At 39.3% G+C, this 23,087-nt stretch overlaps 1 protein-coding gene across 1 annotated transcript in view; it reads left to right on the plus strand.

Annotated features, from left to right (window-relative positions):
• The window catches only part of Papolg (poly(A) polymerase gamma), a 31,662-nt gene that overhangs the window by 5,578 nt on the left and 2,997 nt on the right, over nt 1-23,087 (plus strand). Inside the window, exons 4-21 of the mRNA XM_051164759.1 lie at nt 3,350-3,431; nt 3,642-3,751; nt 4,896-4,949; nt 6,777-6,888; nt 8,441-8,530; nt 11,628-11,766; nt 13,624-13,696; nt 14,532-14,652; nt 14,963-15,047; nt 15,702-15,755; nt 17,859-17,978; nt 18,387-18,496; nt 20,321-20,442; nt 20,660-20,829; nt 21,212-21,300; nt 21,378-21,598; nt 22,126-22,191; nt 22,362-22,418. Of these exons, the coding sequence (XP_051020716.1) occupies nt 3,350-3,431; nt 3,642-3,751; nt 4,896-4,949; nt 6,777-6,888; nt 8,441-8,530; nt 11,628-11,766; nt 13,624-13,696; nt 14,532-14,652; nt 14,963-15,047; nt 15,702-15,755; nt 17,859-17,978; nt 18,387-18,496; nt 20,321-20,442; nt 20,660-20,829; nt 21,212-21,300; nt 21,378-21,598; nt 22,126-22,191; nt 22,362-22,418 (1,875 nt within the window). The remainder of the gene's footprint in view (nt 1-3,349; nt 3,432-3,641; nt 3,752-4,895; nt 4,950-6,776; nt 6,889-8,440; nt 8,531-11,627; nt 11,767-13,623; nt 13,697-14,531; nt 14,653-14,962; nt 15,048-15,701; nt 15,756-17,858; nt 17,979-18,386; nt 18,497-20,320; nt 20,443-20,659; nt 20,830-21,211; nt 21,301-21,377; nt 21,599-22,125; nt 22,192-22,361; nt 22,419-23,087) is intronic.

A 23,087-nucleotide genomic window follows, 5' to 3' on the forward strand; every position in this document is an offset into this window, starting at 1 on the left:
TTCTCTTATGCACTTGCTTGGATCTTCAGACATAAAAGTTTGCTGGTTTATAATAACGCAGTATTTTCCTCCTGGAACTTACCTAGTTTTTCTGCCTTCTTAGAGGGTTTTAGAGTGCAAGTTTTCTGATTTGTTGCATGACTAGTTTACTTACTGACTGTACTAGGATGGGATAGGGCATGTCCACCTAGGTGGTCAAAGGGTGTCTTAAAGATAAGACTGCTTAGGAAGAAAAGGCTGGGCTAGCACACAGCACCAGGAGGTCAAGTCCAGCTTCAGATGACCCTGTTGTTTTGAGTGGTAGTGGGAGGCAGGGGCAGTAGATACAGTGATGGGAGTGGAGTCAATGTCAGAGCAAGGCTTAACCTCCACCTAGGAAATAACCAGTGGTGTCCTCCATAATCCCCACTGAAGGCACACCCCTACCACCCAGTCACCCAGCCTCTTAAGGTCCATACTGCCTCCCAGTACCCCGCCATCCTAGCAACCAAGCCTGACACCATGGGGACCTTTGAAGAAACACTCACTACTCACGTTAAACCATTTGTCCCTTCACCAAATGGCCCTGAGTCTTGCAGTTGAAGTGGTGTTGTTGGTCTGTTCCTACAGTGCTCTCGTCTCTTCCTCAACAGTGCTCAGTTTCAAGTAGATGTCTCAGTCTGTCTACTCACGTAATCCTCCTGCCCTGTGATCTAGATGCATGTAGAAACTTCCTGGGTTATGGATTTAGAATTCTCTTTTATAGCTTTCATTTATTTTATGCTTAAGATGAATTTTTAAGCTTGGTTCTGTTGACTAAGAATAAGGTAATGAGCCTCTAAAGACTTACAACTTTAGTCATTAAATTTAATCTAATCTTTATGTTATTTACTTTTGTGGTCAGCAGACTATCTGGCTCATTTCTGATCTGTTAGGAACATTCTATTAGTAGCTAAGGCTGCTGGATAAGTTAGATTCTGGAGGTGAAATGCTAGTCATGAATAATCAAAAAGTCCATTACAACATCTATCGAGTAGATAAAGTAATCATTGTATCAATATTTGTGTATATTCTAATTTGGGAAAAATATCAGGGATTTAAGCTAAATCAAAGATTGTTTGACTATTGTTGAGATACTGTAGTCAAAAACACAGCTAAAATACTTTTAGTTAAATTCTGCGGCTGTATAAAAATATTTTATCATATAATTCAGTGTAACACTTTCTCATAAAAATGCAGGGTTTTTTTTGTTTTGTTTTGTTTTGTTTTGTTTTTAAGGCAGGACCTCACTATGACTGTTATGGGACTGTGTACTGTAGAACATGCTGGCCATCAGCTCACAGAGATCTGCCTGCCTCTGCCTTCCAAGTAGGATTAAAGGTGTGCACCACCATACCCAGCAAGGTTTATCCTTTTTTTCAACACAGAAAAGTAAAATGAAAATTTTTAAGCGGCCTGGCTTATTTATCCTTTTTATTAATTTGACTCATTAATAAATTTATTGACTCCTTTCTAACTAAGGTTGTGATTCTTGAAACACTAATGTACATTAAACAGGAAGTAACTGTGCCTTGTTGTACAGATAATTTTATTCAGGTTGGTCACCAGTAATCTGGAACTAGTGTGGGGAAATACAGAGCAGTGTCAGCCCAGTTGTCACCTCTGACGAGCTTCATTACCGTTGGAGAGCTGACAGTTACATAGCAGAATGGAGACACACATAGATGTCTCTAGAAAGAGAGCTCAGTTGATAAGAGTATTTGCCACACTAGCACGAAGACCTGAATTCAGATCCCCAGAACCTGATTAAAAATGCATAGGTAAAGAAATAAATGAGTATGGCACCACACACCTTAACCCCAGTGCTGGTGAGGTGGAGACCCAAGGATCCTCTCAGCCATTGGCTGCCGAGAAACCCTGTCCAAAAAAAAAAAAGGTCAAGAGTGATCAACAAAGACACTTGGCTTGACCTCTGACCCCTGTATACTCACACAAGAACACACACATACACACACACACACACACACACACACACACACACACACGTAAAACAACTTGAGATTGTAATGGTAGAGGAACACAGAAGAAGTGGATTGCAGAGTTGAAGATAATCAGGGAGTGCTTTATAGAAGGAAATGGAACTTAACATGAAATGTGAAAGATGGATAGTACTAAGGTACTGATAGGATGAGCAAACAAGCATTCACAGCAGGGACAGTGACAGACGCGAGGGGAAGGAGTTTAAGTCATAAGATACCTTGGCAATTTAAACTTGAGGAAAGAAAGGCCATAGGGGCATATTATGGAGATCTCCAGGAGCAGGCCCAAGAAATTATTACTTCAGTAGTTCAGGAAGAGTGCATTGGTGGTTAGCTTTATAAAGATTGCTCATGAGATTGAATAGACGAGCTTTTACAGCTGAATAAGATAACTATTACAAACCCTAGAATAAGGGAGTGGGAATTGGGAAAGGAAGCAACATATGTGAGGAATGTGAACTAAAAATTAGGAAGTCAAAACTGGATATGGCAGCGTTGGCCTATAATCCAGTACTTGAGAGATAGAGACTGGAAGATTAGGGGCTCACTTGATGCCAGTCTGGAGAACTCTGTCTCAAACAAACACAGAAAACTCAGCCATAAAGAGTAATAATGTGGGCCAAGCAGTGGTGGCGCACACCTTTAATCCCAGCATTCAGAAGGCAGAGGCAGGCAGATCTCTGAGTTCGATTCCAACCTGGTCTACAGAGCGAGTTCCAGGACAGCCAAGGCTACACAGAGAAACCCTGTCTCAAAAACAGAAGACAAAAACAAACAAAAGAAAAATAATGATACATTTGGACAGTGAAAATATTGAGGGCCAGAAATAATGAGTTAGAAGGGCTATCTGGCTTTTATCATAGGAAGAATGTGTAAGGTATGGTTTAAGTAGATCAGAATACAATTAGAAATATCTGAGAAGTACTTGGAATTGGCCCCAGAAAGAGGTTAAAAAGTAGTTTTTTTTTTTTAAATTCCGATACAATCAAAAAAATTAAATTGAAGTCTTTCCATTGGCACTCGTGCTCCCCCCTGGAGAATGACCTCATTCTTAATGAAGGCTCAAAAGCTAAGATGAAACAATTAAACATACAGGTAGCAAAAACTGAAGGGAAGATGGGATTGGCTAAGATTTTTTTATTGGAAAAAGCTGCAATTTATTAATTTTATAGTTCAGTTCCTTAAAGGAGCCTTAAAGTATTTTTTACACATCTCTTAACCAGGATTGACAAATGTACAGTATATCAATTGTGCAATAAAAGACTGCAAACATTTAGGTGCTCTTTAAGCAAAATAACCTAAACTGTTGAATGCCTTTTGCTTTATTTTAGAATCTCCCACCTTCCGTTGTGGCTACTGTTGGTGGTAAAATTTTCACATTTGGATCTTACAGGCTTGGAGTACACACCAAAGGTAACTGCTTTTTACTTAAATTCTAGTGGCAAGAACTTTTAGTAAACTGTGTTACTTGTTCCCAGTTAGCAAGTACTGAACACAGTTCCCAGTATCTTACTTCTGTTATTTAACATTGGTAACATTATTGTACACTCCATATTAGTCCTGCATTTATGTTTATGTGAGCTCTAATGAAAATATAACCTTCTTAATAATTTTATTTTGTAGGTGCTGATATAGATGCACTTTGTGTAGCCCCAAGACATGTAGAGAGATCAGATTTTTTTCAGTCCTTTTTTGAAAAATTGAAGCATCAGGACGGCATTAGAAACTTAAGAGTAAGTACCTTTGGTGTCTGCTGTTTTTGAACTTAGAAACCACTGTAAAAGCAAGGACTTAGGATTACTGACGTGTCTCCTAAGTGGCTGTATCTTGTTGTCACGCATAGAGATCAGGAACATGGGTTTTGTAGCTCTGTAGACTATTTATACCCAGACTTTACACTTGTAGCTGAGATCTGTCAAGCAGCCGCTTGCCTGAGCCTCGGCGTTCTCATCTGGAAAAGCAGAGACTCAAAGATGACTTTCAGAAGATAGTTCTGAGGGTTACAGCACCGACTGTCGTATCTGATAAATGGTTGACATATATCTAGTTGTAGGAGGTAATGCGGAAGGCGCACTGGATGACTGGGTGTAGCTAGTCCTTCATTTAGCAAGTAGCATTTCCATACTAGCAGTCCATAAAGCACTGGTCTCCGTTCTCAGGTGATTGGCTCTGTATGTAGTGACAAGTGTGTGGAGATGATCAGATGCTTGGGCTGTGCTTATGGACACCAGGACAACTCTGAGTGTCAGCCTCAAGAGCATCGTCTACCTCCTGTTGACAGAGTCTGTCACTGCCCTACAACCATCAGTAAGGGTAAACCTACTGGCCAGTCAGCCTGGAGCCCTCCTGCTTCCTCCCTGCTGCACCGCTGTGTCCATGTTTGCAGGTCAAGCACTCAGCCAGCCCTTAGCGTACTTTTTGGATAGATTATATAAAAGCTCTGAATAATTAATCTTTTTAACATTAATGTTTTTTATAATTTTTTTTTCATGTATCCTAGGCTCAAACTCATTTTATAGCCAGCAATCACCTTGAACATTTCCTGAGTACCGGGACCAGAGGAGTGGGTCACCATACAGTTTACATTTAATGCTTTCTGTAAATAATCACTTTTCAATTTAGACTCCAGAAATAATACACAGTTGACAGTAGTTCTCCTTTCCAGTTTCTGGCATTCTGAACAAGACAAGTTGTGAAGTAGAAGGCCTTAGCCTGCATACCAGGGCAGGAACGTCTTTATTCTTTTTACTGAATAAAATACAGATTATAAGAAAACACATGACGATAGCAGTTAAGAAGAATAAAGGGCTAACCCATGTGTTTGCTTTTGTTTTTTTTTTTGTTTTTTTTTTTTTTTTTTGTCTTCCTCTTTTATAGGCTGTAGAAGATGCTTTTGTACCTGTTATAAAATTTGAATTTGATGGTATTGAAGTAAGTGTTTTTGCTTTTAATTTTACAATTTAAATATTTAACCTTTAAGTTTTGTTTCAACATCAGACTTGGCATGGGCACATTGATGTTTGGCTTGGGGCTTGGGTTTGGGGACAGTGTCACTCTAACTCTAGCTGGCTTCCTGGCTGTGCAAGCGCAGCTGTGTACCAGCTTGCCTGGCACTAAGCACATGGTTTAAAGAACTAAGAAGCAGTCTTTTCACCTCTTTACGTTTCTCTTGACCACTCACCATTGAAAATGAACAGGCATCCATCTCCCCTCATGCTGTTTGTTCACAACCTTTCTCATTCCCATATCATCTAAAATAGTTGCACTATTTTAATTTTGTTTGAAGCAGTGCTCTATTGACCTTATTATCTATTATCTTAACAGTTTTCAAAGCTTGGTACTGAGTGTAGTGAATTAACATTCCTTTGCTCTATAACATTCTCCCCCTGGGGAGCTAGTGACTATTTAGTTCTGTTTGTTGAGTTGTTACACCTATGTCTAATTTAAACCCATCCTCTACGGTTGTCTGAATCTCCTTTAAGTCATCAGCATCTTAAGAAAAAGTCCACTGAGACGTCTGGTCTCGGCTGATTGCGGCCATCGTTTGCACAGCTGCCACCCTGTGGGTCTCTCCCAGCTTCCTAACGCTCTAGGCCTACTGTAGGATTGCCTTCTCTCTAGATGTACTGCCATCTCACTGGAGCTCAGCCAATGGATTCCTGAATACGAATCTGTTTTCTTTTTATCTTGCATGCTTAAAACACTGAATTCATAATTTTGCTGAGTGCGTCATTCTAGGTAGGAAATTATTTTTTACATACTTTAAGGCCTTCATTGTCTTGTAGCTTCTGGGCTGTAGAAAAGTATATTACCATTTTGAGTTTTTCTTTGTATATATGACCAATTTTGTCTCTTGTTTTATTTAGTTGTTTTGTTTTTATTTTGTCTTCATACTGGTAGAATTCATGATGATAATATGCTTTGGTGTGTTTTTAACTGATGTGCTTGGCACGCAATAGTCTTTTAGAACGTAAGTCCTTCAGTTCTTGGAACTTTAATTGAGTTCTTTTAGATTTCCTGCCTTTGTTTGCACACAAGCCTTTTTTTTTTTTTTTTTTTTTTTTGGTGGAATCCTAACATTTCCGTGTTGAGTCTCCAGAGAACAGCCTTCTTTGAAAGTAAATAAAAACACAAGCACAAAATTCTCCTTTCTTAGTTAATTAACCACATCTTAATATTTTTATTCTGCCTCTTAGTGTTTTCTTGTCTTTCAAGCGTTGTAATAATTTCCACTGCCTTATTTTTAATTTCTAAAAATATATTTTCTAAATGTTTTTATAAATTTATTTATGTATTTATTCATAGCTACCTATCCTTATTTCCCTAAAAAAAACAAAACAAATCAAAACAAAAAAAAACATTTAAATCTGTTTTCTTAGGTCTTAGGTGGACTGGGTCTGTTGCCTTCTGTCTGCCTGCCTTCCAGCTCTCATGCCTTTTGCTGCTCTTTCTTTTGTCTCATTTTTCTAGTGGGTTATGTCACAAAATCAAAACTAAACTAAACCAAAACAAAACTTTTCAGTACATTAGTTGAGTTTCAAGAGGGAGTTAATGTAAATGTTTGTTGGATCTTCCATCTTTATTTCAAGACTTGTGGCTACTGTCCCACGTTAGGTCACCTTGGGCCTTTTGAAGTTTAGTGGGACATCCCAACTGATCATTAAAGCTTCTTGTGTTATGAGTTGAGGCTGAGGAGAATGGGCAAGGAGAAGTAATATTGGTCTTTTTTTTTTTTTTTTTTTAAACCTCTTCCCAAAGATTGATCTAGTCTTTGCAAGACTGGCAATACAAACCATATCAGATAATTTAGATCTAAGAGACGACTCTCGCCTGAGGAGCCTTGATATACGGTGTATTCGGAGTTTAAATGGTAAGTTTCTATAAAGAAAGCTCAGATACCTCCTTGCAAACAATTTAGTAAATAAAGCCCTTTTGCAGAATTATTAATGGACTAGTTCAAGGCTTGGCCAAACTACAAAACTGAGAATAGTTTAGTGTATGAGAGATCTTGCATTCTATCACCAACACCAGAAATTATAAAGCCTAATTTACGGTATGAAAATGGTATAATTTCATTTAAACATTCTAAAAAGCACAATTTATTTGAAAGATTATGTTTAGAATTGTGGTTCATAAACATATTGGTCTCAAAAGCCTTGTAAATATTTAATAGTTATTGAAAACCCCAAAATACTTTTGTTCATTTGGATTATATGTCAGTATTTACCATATTATAAGTAAAAAATGTTTAGAATATTTATAGTTCACTAGAACTAAAAAACCAATTATAAATTAATAATATAGTCTATCAAATTAATATCCGTTGATCTAGTGATCTGTCTTGTCTTTTGAATGTACCTTTTGCCTTTGCTTGTTTTTTGTTTGTTTGTTTTGTTCTTTTACTATCATACTCTGGCTTTTGGGAAAGTGTTAATTCACAAAGTTATTTTTACCTTCCAAATGTTAGCAGATCTCATTATAAGGTAGGTTTTAAATTATATTGATTAATATTAGTACCAATTCTGTCACAAGTCTTGAAAGTATCAGAAGGCTCCCAATAGCACAGACAAGTGATTTATAACTAATTTAACCTGAAAGCCTAAGTCCATAGTAAGCAGTGTCAGGTTTTCCTTGAGGCAAGATCGGAGATTACCTACTAAATAACCAGTTGTGTAACCCTGTTTATCTTCAGTCATTATCTCAAAGTAACCTAGTATCCTTGAAAATAACAGATGCATTAGTGTACAGCTGGCATGATGGCAGACCTCTCTCCTCCTGTTTGCTCTGTCTGATCTGTGAGCCTGTGATGGTGGTGAAGATGTGCTGTACACTGTGTACTCTGTTGCCACTGCCTGTGTGACCTCTCAGGTAACAGCAGGCTTCTTAGAGAAATAAGTCTGACTGACCTCAGACTTCCTCAAGTCTGAAGCCACTGACCCACCGTCTGTTCTTCTACATTTTGTTTGTTTGGTTGGTTGGTTTTGAGACAGGGTCTCCCTGTGTAGCCCTGGCTGTCCTGGACTTGCTTTTAGACCAGGCTGGCTTTGAACTCAGAATCTACCTATCTCTGCTTCCTGGGTGCTGAGATTTAAGTCCAGCACCACCATGCTCAACTTATATGGTAGTGAATTACACTTCTTTGTGGAAAGGTTTGTATTAAATAAGTTTGAAACTTGAAGGCATTAACTGAAAAGGAACTCAGACCCGTCTGTTCTTCAACAGTGGCCTTTATTACTGATTAAATCCCTCTAAAGTAAAGGACCTTTTCATGTGTGTTTCCAAACTTTAAATGTATTCTGACTTACTGTCAGAATGACTTACTGTCATTCATATTTGTAGCATTTCAGAGCCTGAAGTTTAAGAGACTGTTGAATTAACTGCATTTTCTCATTAGTAAAAAATCAATGTTTTGTCTTTTTCAGGATGTAGAGTTACTGATGAAATTTTGCACTTAGTGCCAAATAAAGAAACTTTTAGACTCACCCTAAGAGCAGTCAAATTGTGGGCAAAACGTAAGTATCCCAAGTCGTTTATAAAATTCTAATTTTATGCTGTGGTAATTGAAACACATGAAAACTCTGCCCTTATTGATGTTGTTGAAGGCTGGTGGCCTGTAAATTGGGAAAAGATGGCTCCCAAGTGTAATGGTGTGTGTATGTGGGTCTGTGTGTATGCATGTATACACACAGACACATACACACATATATATGAGGGAGTGTGTTTGTGTGTGACTCATAAAAGGCCCTTTGCTTAGTTCTGCTCTGACATAGCATGGTCTGTATTATTTGTAACTACAGTCAGACACTGCCTCAGGATGGAGACATGAGGGCTGAAGAGGGCCTCGGTGGTTAAGAGCACTTGATGCATGGGCTGAGCTTGAGTCCCCAGCACACATGCGAACGGCTCCTCAGCACTGTAGGAGGCTCTCCGAGGCTTGTGGCCTTTGCCCTCGCTTCAAGTTCATCGAGGTAACACTCAAGGGAATCAGCCAGGGACAGATAGAACAAGACACCCAGGGTCTCCTCTGGCCTGCATATGCAGGTACCTGTACACACGTGTTCATGAACACTACACACACACACACACACACACACACACACACACACAATTTTAAAAGCAAAAAAGAATGATGATATGATCTGAGAAATGAATCATTAGGTGATTTTTGTGGCTATGTAAATAGAATGTGCTCACATAAACCTAGTTGGTACGGCCTGCTGTTTACCTGGGCTCTGGAAAGCTGTTGTTCCTCACCTAAAAACCTATGTAGCCTTTACACTGTGTGGATAGTGTAGACCTTTGTAAACACAGTGCTAAGTGCTTTCGTATAAATGAAACCTAGACTCAATAAGGCACAGCAAAATACAGCGTGTGATCTGTGGGAGACACATAGGACAAATGGAAAACACGGGACTTACGCTGTTTTCAGGGGGTGAGTAGGGAGTAATTGTAAATGCCTGGACATTAGTACCACTTCTATAGGCTTTATGACTCACTGGGTTAGAAAAGTCTTTTCTTTCTTCAATTATAAATTAATTATAGCTTGTAACTTTTTCATTGTAAACTTAATTTTTTAATGCTATTTAATTCCTTTGTAATAACAAACACAGCTTGGGTATGGTGGTACATGCCAATAATTCCAGTGTGTCCAGGAGGCTGAGGTTGGAGGGTCACATATTTAAGGCCAGCAAAACTTTGTCTTAACAAAGGAACCCCACAGCTACAGACAGGACTGGTGGCTCCTGCTGCTGTTCCAGTACTCAGGGTGCTGAGGGTGCCCACTGCAGCAGCTCATGGGTCAGACAGCCTCCTTTCCAGCCCAGCGGGGATGTGAATTTTCTTGATGGCTCTTTTTTTTTCCCCCCGGTGTTTGCTTTTCTCTTTCCTCCTCTTCACTATGCGTTTCTCATCTGCACTGTAACAGTGAGGACTGCCATTATGTGTACGGAGCGCCCTTGGCTGACCTTAGTGCTCATGCGTGACTGCACTGAAGCAGCACTGTCTCTCCAGCACCAGGCCTCACACAGTCTAAGCAGATCTCTCCATAAAACTTTGATTATGGAAAGGTTTTATGTGGTGGTATCGAATCCAACGAACTCTGTGGCTGTTGGATACTTGAAATAGCCAACTAAGGAATTGAATCTTTAAATTTATGTTTTATTTCATTATAATTAAATGATGCCAAGAAAGGTAAGATAATGTTTATTTTAAAATCTTGTACATATGTAGTGTTGTCATTCCTTTTTTTTTTTTTTTTTTTTTTTTTGAGTTATTTATTTATTTTATTTTATTTATTTATTATTCTGCCTGCATGTGAACCAGCAGGCCAGAAGAGGGCACCAGATCTCAATACAGATGGTTGTGAGCCACCATGTGGTTGCTGGGAATTGAACTCAGGACCTTTGGAAGAACAGCCAGTGCTCTTAACCTCTGAGCCATCTCTCCAGCCATAATAGCCAAAGAGTAAACACAGTTACATATTCATACACTGAAGAATGAATAAACAGACATGGCATGTCTATACTGTCAAATACTATTTTGCAATAAAAAGGAATGCAGTAGTGGCAAATGATAAAACGTCTATGAATGCTGACACCACTTTCTTAAGTGTGAAAAGTTACCCAAAAAAAGCAACATATGGCTGCCTTGATTCATATGGAAATGTCCATAGTTAGGACAGATGTATAAAAGGCAGAAAGCAGGTGAGTGGTTGCATAGGTCTCCGAATTCAGAGAAAGGAGTGGTATGACCGGGAAAGGTTTAAATGAATCAGTCTTATGGTGTGTGAATTTTACCAAAAAAGAGCCACATATTGCTTGTGGCCATCAGATTGAACAATGGAGGCCTAAAATGACTTTAAGGAAGTGTTATTTGCATATGGCCTTGAATAGTCAGGGTAATGAGATTTGTATTGAAAGGATAACATGAACAAATTGTCTCTCCTTATAAACTAAACTGTGTTTTATCAATTTTTACATGCATAGTTTTTACATTTAACCTGTCTAAGCTGATATTTTGAAGAACTTCCCTCCTCTCTATATGACATAAAGTAAATGTCACCTTGGCTAATAAGGGCATATTAAATTTAATGAGGTATGGTGACAGTTTCTCAGATTTCTATAAAAACATCATTTCAAAAGTGACTAATGTTGTTGGTATATTCTTCACAATAGAGAGGTATCCAAATTCTATGAAATAATGATGTTTGTTACCAACTTGATGCTTGGTTTTAAAATACTACCCATATATATGATTATTAGTGAAATGTTCTTTCTTACAAACTTACCTCCAGGTGTCTTTCCTTCTCTTTATTTCTCTTTTTTAACTCCAGATATTTCAAAAATGGGGGAGGTGGGATGACAGTGACGAACTTAGGAATAATTTCAGTAGAATTATCCAGGATAGTCAGCACTAAAGCAGAGAACTGAGGCCATTGTATATTAGGGGACAGAGTGGAGAGCCAAAAGCAGGAACGTTCTTCTGAGCTTAATGCAAAACTTTGTTTATCGTTTCAATTTTGAGTTTGATCTTATGACTGAATGAAGTTATCCTGTTTTATTTCAAGCATAATAGATCTGAATAATAATTAACAGATGTTTGTTTTCCTAGGTCGTGGTATTTATTCCAATATGCTGGGATTCCTTGGTGGAGTCTCCTGGGCAATGCTAGTTGCCAGAACTTGCCAACTGTATCCAAATGCAGCCGCTTCAACTTTAGTTCACAAGTTTTTTTTAGTGTTTTCAAAATGGTAAGTATATATACTTTAATTGTTAACTTCTATGAATATGTAAATTTTTTGATAATTTAAGAACTATAGCCAGGCACAGTCAGTGGCTTATGCCTATATCCTCCTAGCGCTTGAGAGCTTTAGGCAGGAGTAGTGCATGAGTTTTTCTAATTGACACATAAAAGTTGTATGTATGGGGCTGGAGAGGTGGCTCAGAGGTTAAGAACACTGCCTGCTCTTCCAAAGGTCCTGAGTTCAATTCCCAGCAACCACATAGTGGCTCATAACTATCTATAATAAAATCTGGTGCTCTCTTCTGGCTTGCAGGTGTACATTCAGGCAAAACATTGTATACATATGTATAAATAAATAAATCTTTAAAAAAAAAAAGTTGTATGTATTTATGAGGCGCCCATGATATTTGGTAGATAATGTACATTATACAATCAGATCAAGGTTAGCATGTATGTCTTCTCAAAGCCCTATCATTTCTTTATGGTGAACAGTCTTCTAGCTCTTAAAGTCCATAGTACAATTGACATTACTTGTAGTCACCCTACTGTGCAACAGAGCACCAAAACGTATCCAACGTAACATCCACTGGCCGGCGTTTTCTTTTCTCTACCCTGCTCTCCTAGTCTCTGCTGTTATTCTACTTCCGCGTTCTAGAGGTCAATGTTTTAGATTCCTCCTATGAGTGAGATCCTGAAGGGTTTTCCTGTGCCTTGCCTATTTCAGTTAATGTAATGACCTCCAATACTGTCAATGTTATTACAAGTGACACAATTTGGTTGTGGGGTGCCCACGTCATGTTTTTGGAAAAAGGGCTTCACTCTGTAGCCCAGGCTTCTAAACAACTTGAATTCCTCTTGTTTCATTCTTCCAAGTATTGGGATCACAGATGTGTGTCACCACACCTAGTTTTGTCTCCTTTTTTAATTTTATTTTATGTATATGGCTGTTTTCTTTACAACGTGTGTGTCTTTTGAGGCCCAAAGAGGACATTACATCCCCTGGAACAGGAGTTACAGACGATTGTGAGCCTTCCACGTGGATGCTGGGAATTGAGCCTGGGTCTTCTATATAAGCAATCAGTGCTGTTGTTGTTGTTGTTAACTTTTTATTTCCTTTACATCCCAGTGACAGCTTCCCCTATTTCCTCTCCTTCTTGTTAATCCCTTCTACTCATGTCTCTTCCCCCCACATCCTCTTCTCTCTCTCCTCAGAGAGGGCGGGTGCCTCTCACGGATATCAGCCAGCCTTAGTTACAGTAAAACTAGGCACCACTTGTCCTGTTGAGGCAGGCCAGTTATTGGAGAGGGATCCAGAGGCAGGCAGCAGAGTCAGAGACAGCGCCTCCTCCAGTGTTAGGAGTCCCCATGGTGACCAAGCTGCACATCTGTTACATATGTGCAGAGCGCCTAGGTCTGTCCCATGCGTGCTCTGTGGCAATCAGTGTTTTAACTGCTGTCCCCTTTTAAATAACTCAGTAGGGCGGCACTTGAGTCTGTGAATCTGAGCCTTATCTTAAGAGAGTAACGTCCTCATAGGCTTTGGCTTTGTACATTAAGCTCACCTAGGAGAGTTTAGATGGTAATCAGAGCTGCTTCATTCGTGTGTGAGTATGTTAGCAAGCATTAGTTATTGCCGTTACTGTAGCCTCAGAATCCAATCTGAAAGCACGTGAGAAGGAAGGAACAGATGACTTCTAACTAACAAAGGACTAGTTGCCGTTTCTGAGGAAGAGCAAATAAATGGAGTCTTCCTCTTGTGCTTTGTACGTTGCCATGTGAAGATTAAACAGTTTAATACTTATAATATTTTATATAGCATCTGAAATGAGAGTGTATGTGAATTAATTTACTTTATTCATGTTAGGGAATGGCCAAATCCTGTGCTGTTGAAACAACCAGAAGAAAGCAACTTGAATTTGCCTGTCTGGGATCCTCGGGTATGAGAATTTATTGTGGAATTTTATCCAACCATTTGGGAGTAGGCCTTTCTCTAAATCTCACTCTCACTAAGGACCGCTCATCTTCGTGCATGCCTTTCTATTGCAGCAGCAGCTCTCTTCTTCCCATTGTTGTGTGTTTTGTTGCAGGTGGTGTGAATTCTAATGCTGATCCAAATGTTATAGCATTAAACACTGCCCATATATGATCAGATAAGTGGGTATTCAAAAACAGTATCCTAACCCATTGTAAAAGACTGTCTCACAGCTGGGCAGTGGTGGCACATGCCCTCAATCCCAGCACTTGGGAGGCAGAGGCAGACAGGTGTCTGTGAGTAAGATCTAGGACAGCCAGGGCAGTTACACAGAGAAACTCTGTTTCAACAAAACAAAACAAAAAAAAAACTGTCTCGCAAGTAGTTGCTTATAATAAAGTACTGAAATAAATTTTTAAAAATACTTTGAAGTACAATTTAAAGCATATTCATAATTCTCACATAGCTTCCATCTTAATTTTTAAATTCCAATTTAATAACAGTAGAGATTCATTTCTATATAAAATTGAAGATAATGTCTCTGTAGTTTTGATAATTCTGAAAGACTTGCTTACAAGATGCATCATTTGATAGCTTTACTGAGGAGAAGTTAACTTCTGCAGAGACTGACGAACATGCCTGACCTCAGGAAGAAATGCAGTTCGGAAGAGCAGAAGTACACTTCCTAGAATTGAGGGATTTAGCGTTCAATTCCTATTTCACCTTCTGCAGACTCTGGGGAGCTAAGGTGAGGACTGCTGTGTAGGAGAAGAGGTAACTACTCTGCTCTGATTTCACAGGTGAATCCATCAGACAGGTACCATCTTATGCCCATAATCACCCCTGCCTACCCCCAGCAGAACTCCACGTACAATGTGTCTACGTCCACTCGGACAGTAATGGTAGAAGAGTTTAAACAAGGTAAATGTGTCTGGCCCTCTGTCCCTTCCATAGTCCCTTACCAAGCTGTTGGTTGACAGTTCTATTCTATATTGTAGCTATTGATTGCCAGTTAGAATTCTGTAACCCTCAGTTCTTTTTAAAACTTAAAATGCTTTAAAAAATACGTAATGTTAAAGCCAAAATTTGAACCAGTCCAATATAATGCTTATATTTTCTAAGTCAAGCATTTGCTTGGTTAAATGGTTTGGGTAGAATGATTTTAAAAAACTGGTCACTTTTCAAAATTAGACTTAGCTTCTAAAAACCCTTTGTTTTTGTTTTTGTTTAGGGCTTGCAGTTACAGATGAAATTCTTCAAGGGAAATCAGATTGGTCCAAACTATTAGAGCCACCAAATTTTTTTCAAAAATACAGGTATTTAAACTTTTATCAAGGAAAAAATGTCAATTTTTGTCTTGTTTTTAGGTTTTTGTTGGTGGGTTTTACATGTTTTATCTTTAAGGGGGCTAGATTATGTATGACTGTGGGCATGCATGCCATAGTCCTCATGTGGAGGACAGAGGACAGAGGCAGGTGTTAGAACTGCCTTCTGTAGACTGTATGGTGACAAGTGCCTTTACCTACTAAACCATTTGCTGGACCCTTGCTTTGTTTTTTGAGACAGAGCCTGGTCTCAGAGTCACCTGGGTTGGCCTGACTATCCCTGGCCAGTCTCATGAGTAGTAGACTTACAGGTGTGAGCCAGTACATGTCTAGTAAGAATTTACATGAGAAGCTAATTGTGATAGAGGACAGGTGTTACTCAGGTTTCTTAAGCAAGGTAGAGAATAGGCTAATGGAAATCCTGTGGGGTAAGGGCTCCCTCATTCTAGAAATAGCTCGTCTGGCGTCACTTATATTTCTTAGTTGTAGGGTCTACAGTTTTGTGAAATAGAGTAATCTGTAGCTTTCAGAAACTGTGTACTTGTACAGTTTTGCTCATTGGGAAGAAGAATAAAAACAGATTTTAAAAATTCAGACTAACGATGTTTCTGCCTTTTCTTGATTATTGCTGCACATCCTTTAAAGACACTATATAGTATTGACTGCCAGTGCATCGACAGAAGAGAATCATCTAGAATGGTAAGGCTTCTCTCTCAAGCTCTCTGTCTACTGTTAGCTCTTATCTACTGATAGCAATAGTTACATGGCGCTTTCCATTTATAAAATAGTGTCTTGCTTAGCTTTCAAAAGTAGTATTTTTGGGCCTGGAGAGATGGCTCAGAGGTTAAGAGCACCACCTGCTCTTCCAGAGGACCTGAGTTCAATTCCCAGCACCCACATGGTGGCTCAGAGCCATCTATGATGAGATCTGGTGCCCTCTTCTGGCCTGCAGGTATAAAGTAGTCATGTACATAAAATAAGTAAGTAAAACTTTCTTTTTAATGTAGTATATTTTATTGGTGACTGATGTACATGATGGAGCATAGGCAGAGACAGGCGGATCTGTGTCAGTTCAAGACCAGCCTGGCCTACAGAGTGAGTCTAGGACAGCCAGGGTGACACAGAGAAAACCCTGTCTCAAAACACCAAAAAACCAAACAAACCGGAAAACAAAAAAGAAATGCCATAGAATTCAGCATTAGCAATGATAGAAGGCCGTGGCATCAGATCTTACTTGCTTTATTTCAGAGTCAAATTTAAGTGAAGTTTTGAAGTAGTCTAGATGTCCCTGACACCCAGCTGCAGCTTACTATTATTTCCCCCACCAAAACTGAAGGGGAAGACACGCTATATATCTTTTCATGGTAGCTGGCAGTGCACAGCCTCTGACCACAGACAGCAGCTATCTTTGTAGTGCATATAAATTCATCCTCTCCGCAGTTGGTATGTTCACATCCCTGTGGGCAGAAGGTGTCTCACCTGTGGTTTCTTCCAATCTGACCTGATGCTTCAAGGATTTTTATTTCTCTGGAAATTTAGTTCTTACTGATGCAGTATTTAACTTGTCTAGATGAGGATTCCAGAAACTGCAGCCTATAGCAAGTTCAGTCTGCTCCTTGTAATGAGATCTTACTGGTCAACAACAATCCACCAATATGTGACTGGATGTTTCTCTTTGCTGCATAGCAAAGTAAATAGCTGCCCAGAGACTGTACAGCTCAAACGCCCAAAAAATGTGCTGTTTGTACTTAATAGGAAAAGTTTACTTCTCATTTGAGGACAACACTGCAGTCACTCAGATTTTCTTGCACCTACCATTGAAACACAGTTTCCTCTTTTATAAGTGAAAATATTTAAAAGTATTCTTGAAATTATTATGACTTATAGTCACTAATAAATACATAGTTGATAAATACATAGCTGACAGTCATATATCTTAAATGAGAGGAAATTAAGTTGTAGAAATCTGGCAAAACCTGTATGTTTTTCTAATATCTGATTTAAATTTAGTGACATTTTGAAATAGAAAGTCCAGTCTTTTGTCAAAATTAGAGTATATTTATTGCAGGAATTATGTGCCTATATTAGCTTTTCCTGTTCATATTATTTAAAGGTAGCTTAGCCTTAGGGTGTATACCTAGGTTAGGAAGGTAGAAAAGATTGAAAACCACACCAACAACTTGTGCTTATGTGCAAGTCCTGACTAATACAGCCTTAACCAAGGCTGGGGTTTTGTTTGTTGGTTGGTTTGACTTTTGGTTTGGTTTTGGTTTTTTGAGTCAGGGTTTCTCTGTGTAGCCCTGGCTGTCCTGGACTCTCTTTGTAGACCAGGCTGGCCTCGACCTCACAAAGGCCTGCCTGCCTCCGCCTCCCGAGTGCTGGGATTAAAGGCGTGCGCCACTGTGCCTGGCTAAGACTGGGTATTTCTATAGTCAGAAACACGTTAAATTTATATCAGTTCTTCTGTAAGCAGAAAGTCACTTACATTTGGTATTTGCCTGATGGATGTCTTACTTTGTTATTACCGTGTGAGCATGCTCCTGCTGCAGCAGCGTGGATATCACGAGACAGCCTTCAGCGCGCTCCTTCCCCTGGCTGCCAGGGCTCAAACTGAGGTGCTCAGGCTTGTGTGGCAACGCTTCGACCTGGCGAGCCACACTGCTGCCCCATCTAATCCCCACTGTAATTGGACTGTCTTTTTACGTGAACCCAAGAAGCTTCATAGTTGATGTATTACTTGGTTTACCTAGTACAGTTGTCAGATTGTATATGACTTGATAGAAATCTTGTTGTGTATCTCAGGGTTGGATTAGTTGAATCTAAAATCCGTGTGCTCGTTGGAAACTTGGAACGGAACGAATTTATTACTCTTGCCCATGTGAATCCCCAGTCATTCCCAGGGAATAAGGAACACCATAAAGCGTAAGTTGTCCCTAAATAAATTTCTTAACTAATGTTACTTGACATATACATTGTTTCAGAGGAGTTTTAAGACTGTCCTTAGCAGCCATTGATGGAGGGATGACGTATGTTTTGACTGTGAGTGTCTGTGTGTGTCATATAAGTACACACTGTGGTAGTCACTAACCCGAGCAAAGTCTCCGTAGCAGTTTTAGGACATCTTTGAAATGTTCAACAAGTCATTCTTCGGTACATTTTAATCTTTTTTAAAAATAGTACTAAGCAGCTACACCAAAGGTCTGCATATAGTTTAAGAATTTGGTCACAAAATCTATTAGTAGGTTGAGAAATAAAAACTAAGTTTAATTACCCATTAGCCTTTGTTAGATTGGAAAAAATTAATGGAAATTTTTAAATTTTACTTTATAGCAACAATTACGTATCAATGTGGTTCCTCGGGATAATTTTTCGGAGAGTAGAAAATGCAGAGAGTGTTAACATAGACTTGACATATGATATACAGTCATTTACTGATACAGGTAAGACTTTGCAATCATGGGGCTGTGATTCTCAACCATGGCTGTAGCTCAGTATCATCTGTTTAAAGGCTAGCTGGAGGTATTTTTTGGTTCCCGATTTGCTTAAATTAAATGGTACTCCTGTTGTAGAAATTGGTGCTACTGTTTAGAAAAAGGAAAAAGAATTTCCCAAGACATTATAGGGCAGAATAATGGACCAAGGTGCTGCCATTTATGAAAAAAGGAGTTATACTTACAAATGGAGAGGCTGTCCCTGGCAGGCGGGTGCTTTTATTTATTTATTTTTTTTAAGGCACTGCTGCTTGCTTCTTAGTCTAGGAACAACCCAGTGCACCCAGGGGACAGGAGTGAGAAGACTCCCTAGATACTCCCAAATCATTTAAATTTTGTACCATCTTAATATATTTTCTGTTTTAAAATACAGCTAAATTCTACAGATGACTTTCTTATGTATTCACTCAGGGTTTATAATTGCAGTCCATAAAAATGAGTTTTTTAATGTTTTTCGTGTTAAATAATTATCAGTAGATACAGATTTGCTGAATATGTTTTAAGACCAATAGAAAAAATTGTCCTTCATAACTAGCCCTAGCCACAGCTCTCTGGAGTGTCTGTTATAAGTTGGGCTAGTATTGTTTTGAAATAGCATACACATTCATATTGTTATTAGTGGCACACAAGCGTTTGTAAAATGTATAAAATTCTTTTGAGCTAGCCCTCATGTTTGTCACGGTAATGTAGATTCCTATGCTTCACCCTAAAACCACTTAATCACATTCTGAGGAAGGAACCAGAAAGTCTGCGATTTGAACAATCTAGAATGAAATTATGAATATCATTAGGGATTAGATGTCTCAAAAAGAGAAAGCTGAGATACTCTGTTTTTTAGATTTTTAAAGTATTTTTTCTGCATGTAGATACTCTAGGTCCCACAGTATTAAATAATATGCTACATTCATAGTATTTGCAGTGCAAAACAACCTTCCTGTCCCTGTCTTCAGGAGACTTAAAATCTAATTGGCTAGACACAAAATACCTTAATTTTTATGATAGTACAACTGGTCTTCACAAAGTATGAAAAGCACTAAAACAGAAATCTAGAGCCATATGTCTTCTGATGTAGACAAGGTGTCCCAGGCTTTCTGAGACAAATTTTTCCGCCTATACACTGAAGATAGACTGCGGATGGCCTCTGACCTCTCACGTCTAATGCAGGCTGCAATAATAAAAGTCTCAGCATAGGAGGAGACCCTGAACTGCATTGTGGATAGTTAATATAAGATTATCTTAGGTAGCTGTAGCGACAACTTAGATGTTCATAGTTCCATCTACTCCCCTGAGGGCCTAAGGCTTGCTTCCCCAGCACCCGCATGGAGGCTCACAACTACTGTCTGTCCCTACAGTCTCAGAGAATCCAGTACTCTCTTCTGACCTCTGCAGGGAATGACATAGCATACAGACACATGTGCCGGCAACACACACACACACACACACACACACACACACACACACACACACACACACAAAGAAAAAGAATTATAGATTCAGACAAATAATTATGATCAGAGATTTGGGGAAAATTTTTGGTGTATATTTGTTTCTTAATGAGATTAGTGAGGTTGATTATAAGAAAGCTTTCAGAAGATACACATATAGAACCAGTAGATTCTTAAATAGTCTTGTGACATGGTGGAAGAATTTTAGAAATATTTGTTCCATAAAGGGCATGTGTTTAGTGGGGCATGGGTGGTTTATACATTTCAGAAAAGAACAGCTTGTGGTTCCGATAGAAATTTCCCATCTAACATATTAACATTGTTACAGTGTACAGGCAGGCAAACAACATAAATATGCTAAAGGATGGAATGAAAATTGAAGCCACACATGTAAAGAAAAAACAACTTCATCATTACCTACCAGCAGAGATTCTGCAGAAGAAGAAAAAGGTGGGTGGAACCCAACTGCAGCGTGGTTCCCTGGAGACAGTCTGTCTTGAGACCACATGTGAACATGGTGTAGACAGTCCGTCTGATGTCTCACCTCATCACGGAGACAGCTGGCTTTTGTGTGCTGCAGAATTGAAGGTAGTCTGCATTTCCATTTGCTTTTGAAATCCTGAGAGGTTTTTTTGGTTTTGTTTTTTTTTTTTTTCTCTTTTGGCAGAGTCTTCCTGATGTAACTCGGAGCTCAGGTGGCCTTCAGTCCAAACGGTCATCACTAGATAGCAATTGTCTGGATAGCTCCAGAGACACTGACAGTGGAACACCCTTCAGTTCTCCGGTGTCTGCGAATAAGCCGTCCAGCCCAGACAGCCCCACAGGAGCCGCAGAGAGGTGTGGGTCAGAACTGTCCTTTCCGTCTGCTCACTGGAGGGTGATGGAACCTTCTGTGCCTTTCCTAGAAGAGCTGTTTTCGTTGTTTACAGGCTTTTCTCTTGCTAGCTCCTAGTGTCTTGTTTAGGACCATCAGCACCTGGGGCGGTGCTGCACGAGCTGCTCCAGGCTAGGGCTTGTGGAACCCTGCAGAACAGATGAAGGTGCAGACTTCCTACCTAGACCTTTCTCTTGACTTTCATTGTGTTACCTGGCTTTCTCTGTTCTTCTAGTGAGTAAGGTTAGAATACTGGAAAGTAGTAATGTTAAAATGTTAAAAATGAGAGCCTTAAGATGCATATAGTGAAATGAATTAATACTGATAATTTTACACTTTAACTAGGAGTAGTGCTGAGCCCGCCACTGTGCTTGTGGAGAAGCTGCCAAGTGTCCCCCCAGCTCAGGGGCTGTCTATTCCAGTCATCGGTGCAAGTAGGTGTCTGAACTTCTGTCATTAACAGTCCTGCTACAGATATATTTGATTACTAAAATTGTTTTTGTCTTTTCAGAGGTTGACCCTTCAGTAAAAACTGTACCTTCCCCAGCTGTATGCACCATTCCTACTGTAGTAGGGCGGAATGTTATTCCTAGAATGACAACACCCCACAACCCTGTCCAGAGTCAACCACATCTAAACGGAATATCGAGTATTAGTAAGAATGTTACACCCAAAAGATCCCATTCACCACCTACAGATGGGACTTCTAAGAGGTTGAAAGATATAGAAAAGGTAACGTTAGGACTTTAGTAGTGATCACTCTTTTTGTTTTGTTTTGTTTTTATTAAAATAATAGTAAAGAAGCTGACCGTTCTCCTTAACTATATCTAAGTTTTCCACTGGGAATTCTTCCATTTGGAAGATTCCAAACCCCTAAGGAACAATAATTGTTGTTCATCTTAAATTAGCGAAGTCTGAGAGTTTGCGTGGCTGCTCTGTTTCCTGACATACACAAAAGCTAAGGCACACAGCGGTGACTGTGCCCTTTCCTCTGTGTTGTGGGTCTCCTCTGCTTCCAGCAGATGGTGGCAAAATATGTCTTGTTAGAATCTGAATTGACCTAACTGAAAAGATCACTTACACTGCAAAAATTAAAGGTAGCAGTTGAATTCAGTCTAATTTTAGTTGTAGTTAATTGAAATCTTTAATTAAATTATTGTAGTATTTGATGATAGACTGACTAGTTTCTTGGGTTATATAGTGTTGTATGGTCTTTGAAGATATATAGTAGCAACTCATTTTTATTGTTTATATTGTAGTTTATTCGACTTGAGTCAGCATTTAAGGACTCCCGTGCTGCCGAGGATAGGAAAAGAAAACCAATGGTAAATGTGTTAATGTTGCACTTCAAATGGGACCTTAAAGAGCAGTAGATGTGGACAGTACCACAGAAGACTTCAGAGTCATCAGGCTTTAGTTATGATTTATTTTAAGTAGGAATAAGTGTAAATTGAAAGAAAATTTAAACCTATATCTTTAATTCTCCTATTTTTAGGATGCAACTGGTGGAGGATCTATGCCCATTCCAACTATTGATACGTCACGCAAAAAGGTACTAGATGGTAGGGGTAGCTCTGTAGGTAAAAACAAGCACAAACACTTATTAAGAAACTAAATCTAAGCTGGGCGTGGTGGCTCACAGCTTTAATCCAAGCACTGGGGAGACAGAGGCAGGTGGATCTCTGTGAGTTTGAGATTAGCCTGGTCTACAAAGCAAGTCCAGGATAACCAGGGTGACAGAGAAACCCTGTGTTGAAAAAAAATAAAAATACCAAGAAATCAAAGAAAAGAAAAGGAAAAACCTAAAACTAGGATACATGATGTCCAATAAAATTGTCATTAGCGCCTTGGAAATCCTTGTAGATGAGCTTGACCAGCAAGAACACCAAGATGCCCAAGAGCCCCCCACAGAAACCGCTAAAGGAGAAGAGAAAAGAGAGAAGGCAACTCAGAGGGAGAAGGAGACCGGCTATGATGGTGCTGACCTCGTTACCCACTCTGTCAGATGCCAACAAGACAGCAGTCCCCAGGCAGCCGAAGAGACGTCACCCCAAAAGGAGGAAGCAAACATTCGCACCACCCGTCATTACATTGAAAGTGCTAAAAGCCCAGTGCACTCCACAAGCTTCCGCTCTCGGCAGTGTCGTGGGGTAGCTTGTGACAAGCTGTCAAAGCAAGTCAGTACAAGGAAAGACTGAGCAATGACACATCCTACCACATT

Source organism: Acomys russatus, chromosome 22, assembly GCF_903995435.1.
Source record: "Acomys russatus chromosome 22, mAcoRus1.1, whole genome shotgun sequence".
Classification (NCBI taxonomy): domain Eukaryota; kingdom Metazoa; phylum Chordata; class Mammalia; order Rodentia; family Muridae; genus Acomys; species Acomys russatus.